General features: G+C 42.8%; 2 protein-coding genes across 11 annotated transcripts in view; one reads left to right on the top strand and one right to left on the bottom strand.

Moving 5' to 3' along the window:
* Positions 1-374: 374 nt before the first annotated feature.
* LOC143855960 (uncharacterized) lies at positions 375-3,145 on the bottom strand. The gene is made up of 3 exons (XM_077366004.1): positions 2,204-3,145; positions 1,746-2,105; positions 375-728 (listed from the first exon to the last, which is right to left on the bottom strand). The coding sequence occupies exons 1-3, from the start codon at positions 3,143-3,145 to the stop codon at positions 375-377; spliced, it is 1,656 nt and encodes a 551-aa protein (XP_077222119.1).
* A 4,482-nt stretch (positions 3,146-7,627) lies between these two features.
* Positions 7,628-13,961, top strand: part of LOC143856512 (high mobility group B protein 1-like) — a 32,949-nt gene continuing 26,615 nt past the window's right edge. For 4 of the 10 annotated variants that reach the window (XR_013238252.1, XR_013238250.1, XR_013238254.1 and 1 more), the window contains exons 1-7: positions 7,631-7,721; positions 9,514-9,602; positions 9,824-9,952; positions 10,050-10,107; positions 10,199-10,251; positions 11,192-11,272; positions 11,366-11,443. Coding sequence is in view for 4 of the 10 variants with exons in the window: in XM_077366751.1 (XP_077222866.1) it covers positions 9,532-9,602; positions 9,824-9,952; positions 10,050-10,107; positions 10,199-10,251; positions 11,192-11,272; positions 11,366-11,443 (470 nt within the window). In the remaining 6 variants the exon portion in view is untranslated. Of the gene's footprint in view, positions 7,722-8,447; positions 9,410-9,513; positions 9,603-9,823; positions 9,953-10,049; positions 10,108-10,198; positions 10,252-11,191; positions 11,273-11,365; positions 11,444-13,961 lie in introns of those variants that run through there. The other 6 variants (XM_077366751.1, XM_077366753.1, XR_013238253.1 and 3 more) reach the window with 6 other exon arrangements.

A 13,961-nucleotide genomic window follows, 5' to 3' on the forward strand; every position in this document is an offset into this window, starting at 1 on the left:
GGCCTGTCCGGAGTACGACTTCGGGTTGGTCTTCTGACCTCATTCGCTTCTTGTGCAGGACTCAGCTCCTTCACTTCTGTTCCTCAAGATTCAACTCATACACTTCGGCTCTTCGGGTCCTCCAGCTCGGTTCTTACGTCATTGCCGTATCTGTTACCGATTTTAGGCCCAACAGATTGGCGCCATCCGTGGGACCTCGAACTAAAAGCTGTTCAAATCCCTTTACAAAATGGCAGGACGGAGGAATGCTCGGGTACCAACTGCACGGACTACTCGAGCCGTGCTACCTCGCAGGACCCGGAGTGAGCGAATCGCCTCACAGGTGGTAGCTACTTCTACTACAGCCGAACAGAGCCCGGCTCGTTTGGACCACCTCAATCCCACACCCACTCCGGATCAAGTTCAAGCTCTTTTTCAACAGATGACGGCCCTCGTCGGTCAGTAACAGCAGCTGATCCAAGCGCTTCCCCAACATCCTCCAGAAGCTCCACGACCTGTACAGGAAAGGTCACGCGCTCACAGGGGAGAGTCAGCGCGCCACGATAAAGACCGGACTCACCACTCCACGAGACAAGTCCAACATTCCAGAGCCCGGCACGCCTACACAGAACCTCACCACCGCCGAAGATCGCGGTCCCGCTCTGCACGAAAGCATCGAGCCCAGGAAGACCGCGCGCCGTAGGAAAAACTCTGGCCTCATCGTAGGAGTCCGGAAAGTCATTCCGGCTCTGCGGCGAGCCAATCGGTGGAGAGAAACAGGTCACTGGACCGACCAGACCGTAGAGCTGATCCGATTCAATAGGGAGGCACTCCAAGTGCCAAACGTAGATCCCTCAGCCGCCACAAATGCGCTCCTCGCAGGTGCTAGATCTAACGATTTTTGCCGGTCAGTGGCTCGCCGAAACCCGCACTCACTGGCAGATCTGATGGCCGGAGCAGAGGAATATATATCAGTGGAAGAGACATTGGCGGCCCTGGACTCAAATCGGAGGAGAACCTCTGAAGACAAGAACCTACCAAGCAGCGTAGGGATGATAAGGCCGCTAGAAGAGAGAAGTCCCCCCAGAGGAGGGAAGAGAACTTCACCCCTCTCAACACCTCCCGGAGACACATACTGGCCGCTATCAGTAGAGAAGAGTTCGTAAGGTGGCCAACCAGAATTATCTCCAAGGGAAATAGGAGAGACAAGTCGAAGTACTGTCGGTTCCATAGGGACCACGATCACGACACGAACGAATGCTGGCAGCTCAAGGAAGAAATCGAGCTGCTGATTGGCTGGGGATACTTGAAGAAGTATGTCATAAGCGACAACCACAGAAGTGAGCGCAAGGAGAAAAGTCCCAAGGGTCGGAGCCCTCGGCAGTCACCGCCGCCCCCTGCCCGGGGTCAATCTCCTCCGCCATCCAGTCCACAACCAGAGGCACACCGATCCAGACCCAAATCTTTGGTTGAAAACTCTTTCTGCAAGAAGATTTTCAGCCTATGTATCCCCTCTGAATCACTTCTTGTAATGATGATGTCATCAACATATACTATCAATAGAACACAACCAGCAGTGGAATGAGAACTAAAGACAGAGTGATCAACTGCACATTGCTTCATGCCATATCGCATGATAGCATCACTTAATCATCCAAACCAGGCTCTATGGGACTGCTTGAGGCCGTATATAGACCTTCGTAACCGACATACTGAGGAGGACATCTCCCCTGAGCAACATATCCAGGAGGTTGCTCTATATACACCTCCTCAGTAAGCTCACCATGTAAAAAGGCGTTCTTGACATCTAACTGATGTAGAGGCCAGTCATGTGTAACCGCAAGAGATAGAAGCACTCGAACAGACGAAATCTTAGCAACCAGCGAGAAAGTCTCTAAATAATCAACACCAAAGGTCTGAGTATATCCTTTGGCTACCAACCGCGCCTTAAGGTGCTCAATAGTACCGTCAGGTAAGTGTTTGACAGCATAAACCCAGCGGCAACCAACCGGTTGAGCCCCAGGAGGAAGAGGAACTAACTCCCATGTCTGATTGGCCTGTAGGGACTCCATCTCAAGATCCATGGCCGCACGCCATTCCGGATGATCAAGTGCTGCTCTTAAAGACTGTGGCAAAGAAATAGAGGACAAAGAGGAAACAAAACTCCGAAACATAAGAGTGAGAGAATCATATGAAACAACAGAGGAAATGGGATAAGCAGTACTGTGAGAGCGAGTACGAGAAGCAATGGGAGAATCGGAAGTGGAATCTGAAATAGGTACCTGAGATGTGGAGGCTGGGAGCTCCGGCTACAAGGGCGATGGCGCGGGCGGAGGAGGATGAGCTGTAGATCGCGGCCGACAAGGATGAGCTGTAGATCTCGGTCGACGAGGATATGCCTGCATAGGAGCGTGAGGAGGAGCCTCAGTAGCCTCAGGAGCCTGTAGTGAAGAGGAGTCACATACAGAAGTTGTTTCAAGAACCAATACATGAGGGGAGAGTAGAGGAGCCGGAAGAGCTGGGAAGGGAAGAGAAAGGTCCGAGTCAGGAACTGTGGAAGGAGTCTCATGAGAAGATACAAAGTAGGACTCGGACTCGAAGAATGTGACATCGACAAACACAAAGGACCGACGCAGGCAAGGACTATAATAGTGATAACCTTTCTGGGTACGGGAGTACCCAAGAAAGATGCACCGCTTATCAAAGCCAGGACCAAGGTGGTGAACAAAACAAACACACCCAAAGACCCTAGGGGTGATAGGAAAGGGATCATGACCAGGGTATAACACAACAAAGGGGGAAGAGCCACCAAGAACCGAGGATGGAAGCTGGTTGGCATGGTGGCATACAGTAAGAACGACATCACCCCAATAGCTCTTGGGAACTCGCATCTGAATAAGAAGGAGCGAGGCCCATCGAGTAAAGATCGCATCTTCCTTTCAGCTACACTATTCTGCTGAGAGGTGTGAGCACATGAAGACTGGTGGATATTACCCAGACTAGAAAGAAAATCCTGGAACCCATGAGTAGTGGAGAAATATTCTCTAGCATTATCTGTGCGCAAGCATTTGAGAGTACAATCAAACTGATTTGTAACCTCAGAATGAAAGGTACGAAAAGCAGAGAAAACCTCAGAACGATCTTGAAGCAAATACAGCCAAGTCATGCGATAATAGTCATCAATGAAAATAACGAAATATCTATATCCAAAAATAGAAGGAGTTCTCATGGGACCCCATACATCAAAGTGCACTAAAGCAAAAGGGTGCAAGGCCCGACCAACAAGCCTAGAGGGAAAAGACACACGGTGGTGTTTTCCAAGTTCACAGGCCTCGCACTGAAAAGACTAAATAGGAACATAAACTATAGAGGCGCGCCGTAAGCACTCAATGCATAGATGACCAAGGCGGCAGTGCCACTAGTAAGCGTCAACAGAGCTGTGTAAAATGGTATGGGTGGGAACACCATCCAGACGATACAGCCCATCTACCTCACGTCCTCTACCAATTGTCCTCCGAGTCACAAGATCCTGAAATAAGCAGTAAGATGGATAAAATAAGACATAGTGTTAAGAGATTTAGTAAGCTGACTGACCGAAAGTAAGTTAAAGGGAGACTGGAGAACACAAAGTGCAGAGGAGAGGGTAAGACCAGGATAGGGAGAGGTACTCCCAATACCAGAAATGGGAGTAGTGCGGCCATCAGCGAAGGTCATAGACTGAAATGAAAGAGGGCTAAAGGAACTGAGTGATGATGAAGTACCTGTCACATGGTGCGAGGCTCCTGAATCGATGATCCAGGAGCCCGAGCTACTGAGAAGAGAGGCAGGAGTGCTACCTGGCTGTGCAAAGCCAGCACTGGGAGAACGGGTGGCCAAGCAAAGGCATTGAAGCTCATCATAGTCGGCCTGAGTGAAGGATGGTACGCCCGGGCTGGATCCGGAGGAAGACGCTAGAGGGTCAGAGTCATCTAGAGTAGAAAGATGCGCTGCTCGGCCAGTATGAGATGGCTGCTAAGGGTGGCGCTCATGGTGTAGCACATAACAGGTCTCATCACGGTGGCCCTCGCTTCGGCAATGTGTACAATATGGACGAGGGCGGCTACTATATCCCCTGCCACCAGAGAAATCTGAACCCGTGGTACGTCCGCCATGGCTAGAGTCACGGCCGCGGCCAACCATCCCACCACCACGGGCATAAGCTGCTGTAGCAGGACCATAAAAAGAAACAGGAGTAAGAGAGGTGCCAGCTAGGCACTGCTGAGCCTGTTGGTAGACCTCCTCGAGGGAAGGCATAGTGCCAGAGCCATAAATCTACTGGCGAAAAGACATAAACTCGGGGCCCAAGGTCTTGAGGAACTGGACTACTCGGAGCTGATCCCGTTTGAGCGGCAATGGCCAAGTCAGTCGTCAAAGGCATGAAGACGTCAAGCTGCTGACAGTGAGAGACGAACTGGCTGTAGTAAGTAGAAAGAGGGGTGTCACCACGCCGAAGATGCATCCACTCATAATAGGTGGCACAAATGCGGGAGAGGTTACCCACGCCAGAAAACATAATCGCCGTATGATCCCAAATCCTCTTTGCAGTCGGAAGCTGCATCATAGTCCCGAAAATCTGTGGGATCATACTCTGCCAGAGTAAACTACGGATATGAGCATCATCCGTTTCCCACAGCTTATAGGGGGGATCCGAAGCCGCGGGAGGGTCACGGTGTATGGTGTAGACCTTGCGTTTGGCAATAAGATACACTTCCACGGCCACTTTCCAATGCATGTAATTGGAACCATCAAGCTTGACCGTGGTCATAAGGAGGAAGGTATCACCCGATGAAGAGGAAAGAGGGATAGAAGAAGAAGAGGTCGTGTGTGTGAAAGGGACACCCGTCGAAAGGGGTTGCCCGAGAGAGGGATTGTCTACAGTAGGAGGATCCATAGAAGGACCGAAGGCGAAATAGACAACACACGACGGTAAAGTAAGGGAGAAGAGAAATGAGAAGGCCGCTAGGGCATAAAGAGACCACTATCTGTGGTGAGAGAATGTGGCGCGACTCCGACGAATGAGAGGAGAAAAAGAAGACATAATAGGGTCTCTAGGGCATAAATGGAGAAGATGAAAGATCGGAGTCGCGAGCGAAGAAGAAAAAAGGGGCGGAAGAAATTTAGACCATAGAGAGAAAGATGGTTAGCACTTAAGGTGGGAGAGTTAGGGATTTAAGGTTTTATGAGGGATAGGAAATGGGATTAGTAGGGAAAATTTAGGGTTTTGATGAGGGAAAGGAGGGGGAGGGTGAAAATGGGAAGAAAGAGAAAGAGATTGGGGTGGAAGAGAGAGAGATAGAGGGCGAGAGAGGGGCTGGGGTGAGAGAGGTGGTGGGGCGAGGGTGGAGAGTCAGGTAGGGTGGCGTGTGGTGGAGGGAGGGAGGGAGGAGAGAAGAAGGAGATAGAGAAAATGAAGAAGTGAAGTCCACTCTCCCTTACTTGGTATATATATAAAGAGAACATACATATGACTACTATGCCCTTAAGGGTACATAATACACCTTTTAACAAACCGTATGTTAGGGATTCAAAATAAGGTGGGGTTTCATTAAAAGAAACAATTAAGCTCGGAAAATATTACAATCAGGTAGATAGAAGGTTGAACTAGAAAGAAACTATTACATAGAAAGTCTTCTTCATTCATCCTTGGGGGAGAAAAGTATCCTCCCTTGGAACCAAAGCCCTTTACTATTAACCACAAATTTCACCAATTTTTTGGCATATGCACATGGAATTCTTGATGGGATTAAAGCTTTCCCAATCGGGGAGATGTAAGAGCTTTGAATTACAGCTTGCTAAACTTGCTTGCAACAAGGGAAGGCGTAGGAGGAGGCTAAGATGCAGAAATTTCATTCACATATCTGATCTTAGGGCACTCCAAGGATAGAATGAGTTTATTGGAATGAAGAAGACTTTCACTCCCCCTGCATTACGCGCACGCTCTCCTTATAACGTGATTCGACGTAAAAACTGGACACGTCAAATCACGTTATAAGGGGGCACATGCATAATGGGGGGTGAAAATATCATCGCCCTATGTGAAAGGTCCCCCAAAATGAAAAGAAAGTCCCTAGTTATGCTCATGGTTTTAAATTTCGACCGAATTTCGGATTTCGGTGGGGACTGAAACCGAAATTCCGAATTTCGCCAATTACCAAATTTCGGGCCAAAACTTCGTTTTACTGCTATTTTTTAATATAAAAAAATTGCTACAAAATTTCTGCCAAAATTTCGTTTTATTGCTATTTTGTTAATAAAAAAAAAAATTGCTACAAAATTTCGGCTGAAATTTCGAAATTTCAAACCCAAATTTTGACTCTTAAGAAATTTCGGATTTCGCCGAAATTTCGGTTTTCTGTGGGGTCCGAAACGGTTACCGAAACCAAAATTTTAAACCATAGTTATGCTACCTCTAGATCAATGGACAAACTACCCCTCATATGGTTATTATCAACTCTAGCACATACTTTGTTATATAAGATTAGTCAAAGAGATAGCCCCATAGTCTTTGGCCGGGACCCGCTCTACGTCACATCCCCACAAACAGATTAGACAACATTTCTGAGGTATGATCTACTTATGGCCCAACAGTTGCATGGTTTTTATCTTTGAACAAGGCCTCACTGTATTTTTAACAATTTACACTCACCTATGCGTAGGCAACATATAACACATATTTATCACAAGGCTTATTGGGGCCACCATTTTCGAAAATCCAAACGTTCATTTGTTTAGTCCCAACGAAAATAAGCCTTTCCCCAAAATCACCTCGACACATGGGAGAGTTGGAATTATCTAGTGGGAATGATTTCGTCAGCTAAGGCCTATTTACCATGGGGTTCAACAAATGAACGGTTTGGATCATTGAACGAGGGGGGCCCATGTGGTTTTTGAAGAAAAAAACACTCTGGAGTGTTCACGGGCAGTAGTTGGCCCAGGGTTAGAGATAGAGAGGGATAAAAGCTCAAGAGTGGACTGGACTGGCGTGGACCGATTGTGAAGCCCATGATTGGTAAGCAAATGGGGACTTGTAGGGGGGCAAATTTATTAGGGCCATTCTCTTTATATCCAAACCACATGAACAGTGTCAAACTACTTAAAGCCCATGAACTGGATGGGCCTATCGGGCTGGGCCCATAAAAGTCAACTTGAAGCCCAACTGATAGACCCAGACCCAAACCAGCTGGGCCATACAAAATCACTATTTGCAGCTCGAGCAGACTATAGTAGTTATTGGGCCATGATAAATTCGCACTCACTGTAGGATAATTCGGACTACTAGAAAGAAGCGTGTGTGGGCAACTTAACGCTTTTAACGTGAATTCACGTTCAGTGGTGCGAATTATCCTACAGTGAGTGCGAATTTATCATTGCCCTTAGTATATTTGTTGCTCTCTTCCTACGCCAACATCAACATTGTGCCATCGTGACGTGGTCCAAATCGTCCACGTGTCGGTTCAAGATACCTTCCAAAAGATCTCTTTGTCGTTTCCTGACTCAATTCACTTGCCCGCAGTTGATGACATGGAAAATAAAGAACCTGGCAGTAACCGGTTTCACATTATCATCGCTGCTCTTTCTTCAAGCAAACAAGAGAGTTTACCGGTTGGTCAAGTCAATCTCAAACTAAAGTCTCCCTCTAGTCTCTGCTTTTATTTCGTATCCTTGGCTTCACTCTTTTCTCTAATCGCTTCCCTCTTTACAAGGTATACATTTTTTTTTTTTCCATAGTTTCTAATTTTCCTTCAGTTTTTTGAAGATATGCCCTTTTCGTTTATTTTTTTTGTGATGATAAATTCGCACTCCCTAGAGGAATATTCGCACCCCTTATAACGTGATTTGATATGTTGATTTTAATTCTTGGAATTATTTTCTGATCGTAAAGCTTTTGTTCACCTTCGAATTATTCTCTATAATCCGTTGCTACTTTTCTGTAATTTATTAAATTTCCAATTCGCTGGTTTTCTTCTCCAGCAATTAGGTCTAGGCCTTTTTTTCCTCCTTTTTCTTTTGTACTTCTCTATAGATATTTTGTTATTCTTTCATCTTTCGTTTCCCGTAATATTTTTGAGAAATTTTCTTATCTTCTATATGATTGTGTTTTTCGATTAACTTTTCTAATCTTTATTTTATTTGCTTTTTTTCCCCTCTTTTAAATGGCACTTTACTTACTGTTAGAGCAACTTTCCTTGTGTGCTTAGCTTTTATTTTATTTTTCTCTAAGGCCCTGTTTGGATTGCAAGATTTCTTTGGAAAATTTTTCCTTTACACAATTTAAACTGAAACAATATGATTATGTGTAATTTATGAGGATATCATGAAAAATTGAAGTTACCTCTATATAAAAATTTAATAGGGTTGGTTCAACTTTTCTTTTTTCATTTGTCAAAAATGTACGGAATTCTAGATATATTTTTCCTTTCCAAACTTTTCCAAAAAATTCTTGTAATCCAAACAGGGCTTTAATTCCCCTTTTTTCTTTTTGCCAATCTGCGGAGTTTTTTTGCTCATTTATTCATTGTTGTTGATTTTTTCCCATTTGCTTTTGCTTAATTTTTTTTTTTTCGGTTCTCTGTTGCCTTTAGGTCGAGTTCGTATTTTTTTACTGTTCTTTCATTTCTTCTTTTGCTTCTTTTGCTTCTTGTGCCAATTCAGTAGTGATGTTGTGTGTAATTCTTAGTAATTATTGATTAATCAAGACTGGATTTATTTTTTATCTCCTGTTTATAATGGATAACTATTTTTCTGATCGGTATGTTTTGTAAGACTGGATTACTATTTATGACGTCTGGATCTCTGTGTGATCACTTTATAATGGATAACTATTTTACTCACTTGTAGGTTCTGTAGGACTTGATAACTATTTATGATAACTGGTTTTCTGTTTGATCTCCTCTCCATAACATTTCTCATGTGTCGGCTTCTGTTGCGAAACGTTAGGTTCTGTCATAGTTGTGGTTTTGTTAGGGGGCGAGCCTTGGTGCAACGGTAAGGTTGCTCCGTTGTGACCTGGTGGTCATGGGTTCGAATCACGGAAACAGCCTCTCTGCAAAGCAGGGGTAAGGCTGCGTACATCTAGCCCTCCCCTGACCCCGCAATGGCAGGAGCCTCGTACACTCACTGTGCCGCCATAGTTGTTGTTTTGTTAGTTCATTGTTTTATGCTGTCTCTGCTTCAATCAAGTAGTTATTTTTTATATAAATCAATTTATATAAAACTCAGAATGAGCTGAAAAACCAGTCTTTTGATTCGGGTTAGACTTGTCTGAGTATATCACCGATTTGTAAAATATCATCTGTGCCCATCATGTGCTCCTGAAATTTTTCGTAAATCTAGTCTTTGGGCTCTGTACGGTCTCAAACTGAATTGACTTGGCTGCGTTTGAAGTCCATCTGTGAGTCTTTGAACTTTGGTTTTGGGTGCAATTTTTTCTCAGAAGTTCTCTTTGTATTGTGCGTGCTACTCCTGATTTCTGTGCTACTTTTTTCATTCTTCCAGAGACTTTCTATCCTTACAATGAAGGCACCAAAGGGGAAGGGAGCAACAAAGAAGGAGACAAAGGAAGTATTGAAACCAGTCGAAGACAGGTTAATAGTTCATCAATCCCTTTTAGTTTCTTAGATCTTTGAACTCCTTCGGGACTCTTTTTTTCTTTTTTTTCCCCAACTTGTATGACCTGATCTCTCTTTTTGTATTTGTGGTGGAAGGACACATCGATCAAACTATTCCATTTGATGGCTGGTCTTGTAGATGATTACCTAAATAAGTAAATATATTTGGGTGATGGTTGTATGTTTCTTCTTTTCAGAAAGGTTGGGAAGCGAAAGGCAGCTATTAAAGCAGATAAGAGTAGTAAAAGACGGGTGAAGAAACAAAAAGCTGCCAAGAAGGATCCTAACAAGCCCAAGAGGCCACCTAGTGCTTTTTTTGTTTTTCTGTAGGTATAGTTACACATGGACATGTGAAATTTTATTTTAGCATTGTTGCATTTACCTTTAAAATTTCTCTTTATTCTTCTTGTATAAATGTTACAGTGAAGAGTTTAGAAAGACTTTCAAACTAGAGCATCCTAATGTGAAGGCTGTCTCAGCTGTAAGCAGTGAAATGGTTTTTGTTGATACGATTAATTTGATTCAATCGATTGATTTTGGGATTAAATAATGAATTTGGGCATTGGATACAGAATTACAGGTTGGGAAAGCCGGGGGAGAGAAGTGGAAGTCGATGTCTGGTGCTGTAAGTGTTTCTGTGTTCGATTCGATAAAGGTGTTATGACTGTTTTATAAATATACTGACAGGTGTGATTGTGATTTTAGCTTAAGAAATTTTGACAGATCTTTTTGTTTAACTGCGTTGTGGCATTCAGTGATGCAATTGTGACACATAGTAATGAAATCTCCAATTTGATTTAGCATATGCAGTGGGGATCAATCTGACTCTGTTGGGGCTGCTTGAATATTGATTTTAAAATTTAATGTCATCCATGCCAATATCATTCAGTTATGAGCCCAGCCAGTGTCAGTACTCAGTACATAGGCATATTGTGAGTTGCACATAGACTTGAGGGGCCTATCCTTAGTTGATTCTATCATGAACTCACTTCTGACTCTATTGGGGCTGCTTGAATGTTGATTTTAATTTTATTATCATCCATGCCAATATCATTCAGTTATGAGCCAAGCCAGTGTCAGTACTCAGTACATAGGCATATTGTGAGTTGCACATAGACTTGAGGGGCCTATCCTTAGTTGATTCTATCATGAACTCAGTGAGTTCTTTTAGTCTTAGAAGCTAAAGTGGTCTTGAGCTTTTTGAATAATTTTCAAATATGCAGTCAGTGTTTTTTACTAGTCAATCAATTCTGTGAATACTTGATAAAGTTTCGTCAGGCAGTGAAGAAAAAAAGAAATCAAAGAAAATATGTTTATTTCTTCAACTAAATTTGATCAAGAATTTTTAAGCTAAATTTGATTTGGTTCAATTCGATGCAAGTCAAGAATTTTTAAAAGCTATGCCCAGTAGGAAATTAACATCATTTGAATTAAGTGAACTACAGTATGCTCGTCGCATTGTTACTATTTGTGTTCATTTTCGTCACATTGTGAAATGCTTTTTGTATGCAAACGATAATATGTGTCGATGAGAATGATTCTCTATTTACTGCCATGCTTGATAGGAGAAAGCGCCATATGAAGCCAAAGCTGCAAAGAAGAAGGGAGAGTATGAAAAACTTATTTCAGCTTACAACAAGAAACAGGTGACCAGATAACGCAATCCTTTTGCTACATATAGCAAAACTCTCTTGATGGATTTTTTTAATCTTTTTTCCGAACCCTGTTCCCACTCACAGGAAAGTATGGCTGATGATGGTGATGAGGAGTCTGATAGGTCAAAATCTGAAATCGAAGATGATGAGGAAAGTGAAGAGGTAAATGCCTTTAAACTCCATGCTTTCCCTTCAAATGCGTTGAATGACAGGAGCACATTCATATTCTTTCGCTTGAAGTGAAAGTCACAGATGTGATTTCATGAGAGAGTATTCGAAATGGAAATTTTACTTCATATTTTGGGTCGGTCTTCTGTTCAAAGCCATCAGAATTAACCTGGAGTGGGTTGATGGTTTATTTTATTGTTATTATAATTTTGAGGATTTGAATGATAGAAGTTTTGGGATCTTTGGAAATATGAGTTACACTTCATTTTCCAGTCCAGTCCTTTGATTATGTCAAGATCTACTAGGGTCCAAATGTCCTAGTTGATACTGGGTGTATTGGCAGATGCACCCTGTAATGGCTTGTAGCCAGATGATACCGACAATAAACCAATTTATTTTAATTTTGGTAAACTTAAGAAATTCCACTATTCTTAGATGATTACAGTCAATCCCAAAGTGTGCTTATATAGTGCACTTATGGGATAAACATAGAATGAAATCTTGACAATTATAAAAGGAAACAATCCTAATCAAATCTACTTTCCTAATCTCTAAGGTTATCTCTTCTAATCAACTTGCCTAATCTATGTAGTTGCCTCATCAGCCAACCTTAAACTCCCACCAAAATCATCCAATAGAGAATCTCAACTCAATCCAATGGTGAGATCACACATATTCTAACATGCCCCCTCAAACGTATGTGGATTGAAGAATCAACATACGTTTGATTACAATAAAATTCGCCAGTATGAAAATAAAACTTTCCACTAGAATTTTTCATAAGAAAATAGAATCCTTTCATTTGAAGCGAACTACCAAAATTTGATGATGAATATCCCCTGATGTTGTTGCCGAATGGATATTGCCGAAGAAGACGTTGCTTGTTAATATGCCGCGAAGAGATGGATCAGAACAAATCATAGACAAGACTCAAGCCTCGATAGGCGAGTAGTGATGCGTCACTATGGACCAATGTCGGAATGGGCAAGAAATGGGTCACAATGGACTAATGCCACATTGGGCAAGAATGGGCCTCAATGGGCAAGACATCATGGGTCGGCTTTCATTACCGATCCTCACGGAATTTGAAACTACTCTCTCAGGCACGAATCTCAAGGAATCGAGGCCCCTTAACTGAATAGAGCCATTATTTTAGGCACACACCTGGAAGAGGTACGTCAACTGAAATAAGACAAGAAAGAATCCGAGACGATATTAGGACTAAGGCGTGACATTATTAGGACTTAGACAGTGAATTTTTATTCACGGGGTGTGAATACTATATTTGGGGGACAATATGAAAAGGTGCAAAGGAGATTCTAGAAAGGGAAACAAAGGGCGGCCCAGTGCACAAGGCTCCCGCCATTGCACGGTTTGGGGAGGGCTAGATGTACGCAGCCTTACCCCTGCTTTGCAGAGAGACTGTTTCCCTGATTCGAACTCGTGACCACCAGGTCACAATGGAGCAACCTTATTGTTGCGCCAAGGCTCGCCCTCTGGGAAGGGCTAGAAAGGGAGAACTCTTAAAATAGAAAGGGTGCCTAAACAACTATTCATCACCACTACCTTTTTTTATAGTCAAATGGGTGCACATGATGACAATGAGTAAAAGGTAGAGAACATTAAAGGCAATGAATAAAACTCACAATGGATTGGATGACAGAGAACATCAAATGGATGCACATGATGACATGGAACATCATATTAGATGAAATGAAGTTGTTAGAGAGGAGAGAGATAAAACAATGATCATGGCTGTTTGAGGAGGAAAAGGTTGGGCTACGGAGGATGAGTCAGTTGCCAAGGAACTCGTTTGAGCTCAGATTGGGGAAATGAGTCAGACCATGAGAAGCGCCAATGATGATGAGATGTACAACGGTGGTGAAAATAATGGTTGTAATGTCCGGCGGACGTCGCCGGAAATCGAAATTCTGGAAATTGTAATCAGGGCCGGATTGGCTGCTCTGATACCATGACAAAATTAAGAAATTTCACTATTCTTAGATGATTACAATCAATCCCAAAGTGTGCTTATATAGAGCACCTATGGGATAAACATAGAATGAAATCTTGACAGTTATGAAAGGAAACAATCCTAATCAAATCTACTTTCCTAATCTAAGGTTATCTCTTCTAATCCACTTGCCTAATCTATGTAGTTGCTTCATCAAACCCACTTACTCTCCCTCCAAGATCATCGAACAGAGAATTTCAACTCAATCCAACAGTGTGATCACACATATTCTAACAAATTTTAATTTAGCAAGTAGTTATAATAGTTACGTTTTGACCATTTAATGTATTTATAACATAATTAGTATGTTTCGAACCTGTCAGGTGTATCGCAATGTCATTTATCTTCCTGCTTGTTTCAGTTTTCTTTAATTATCTGTGATGGAGTGGTACATTGCGTGCCACAACAACAATGAAAAGGACAAATAAAAGGTAGAAAAAGGCAAAAAAAAGAAAAGGACAACAACGTAAGGATAAACATGAAAATCTTAGTTGGAAA

Source organism: Tasmannia lanceolata, unplaced genomic scaffold (assembly GCF_043159265.1).
Source record: "Tasmannia lanceolata isolate RefF3 unplaced genomic scaffold, GAP_Taslan_0.1 ptg000023l, whole genome shotgun sequence".
Taxonomy (NCBI): Eukaryota; Viridiplantae; Streptophyta; class Magnoliopsida; order Canellales; family Winteraceae; genus Tasmannia; species Tasmannia lanceolata.

What these genes read in the sequence shown, in the direction of transcription:
- LOC143855960 (XM_077366004.1), bottom strand. Translation starts at nt 3,145, where the DNA reads ATGACTTGGCTGTATTTGCTTCAAGATCGTTCTGAGGTTTTCTCTGCT. An exon ending in TTCTCGTACTCGCTCTCACA is followed by an intron (nt 2,106 to 2,203) that starts GTACTGCTTATC and finishes TCTTTGCCACAG; the next exon opens with TCTTTAAGAGCAGCACTTGA. An exon ending in ATGGTGAGCTTACTGAGGAG is followed by an intron (nt 729 to 1,745) that starts GTGTATATAGAG and finishes GGCTCGCCGCAG; the next exon opens with AGCCGGAATGACTTTCCGGA.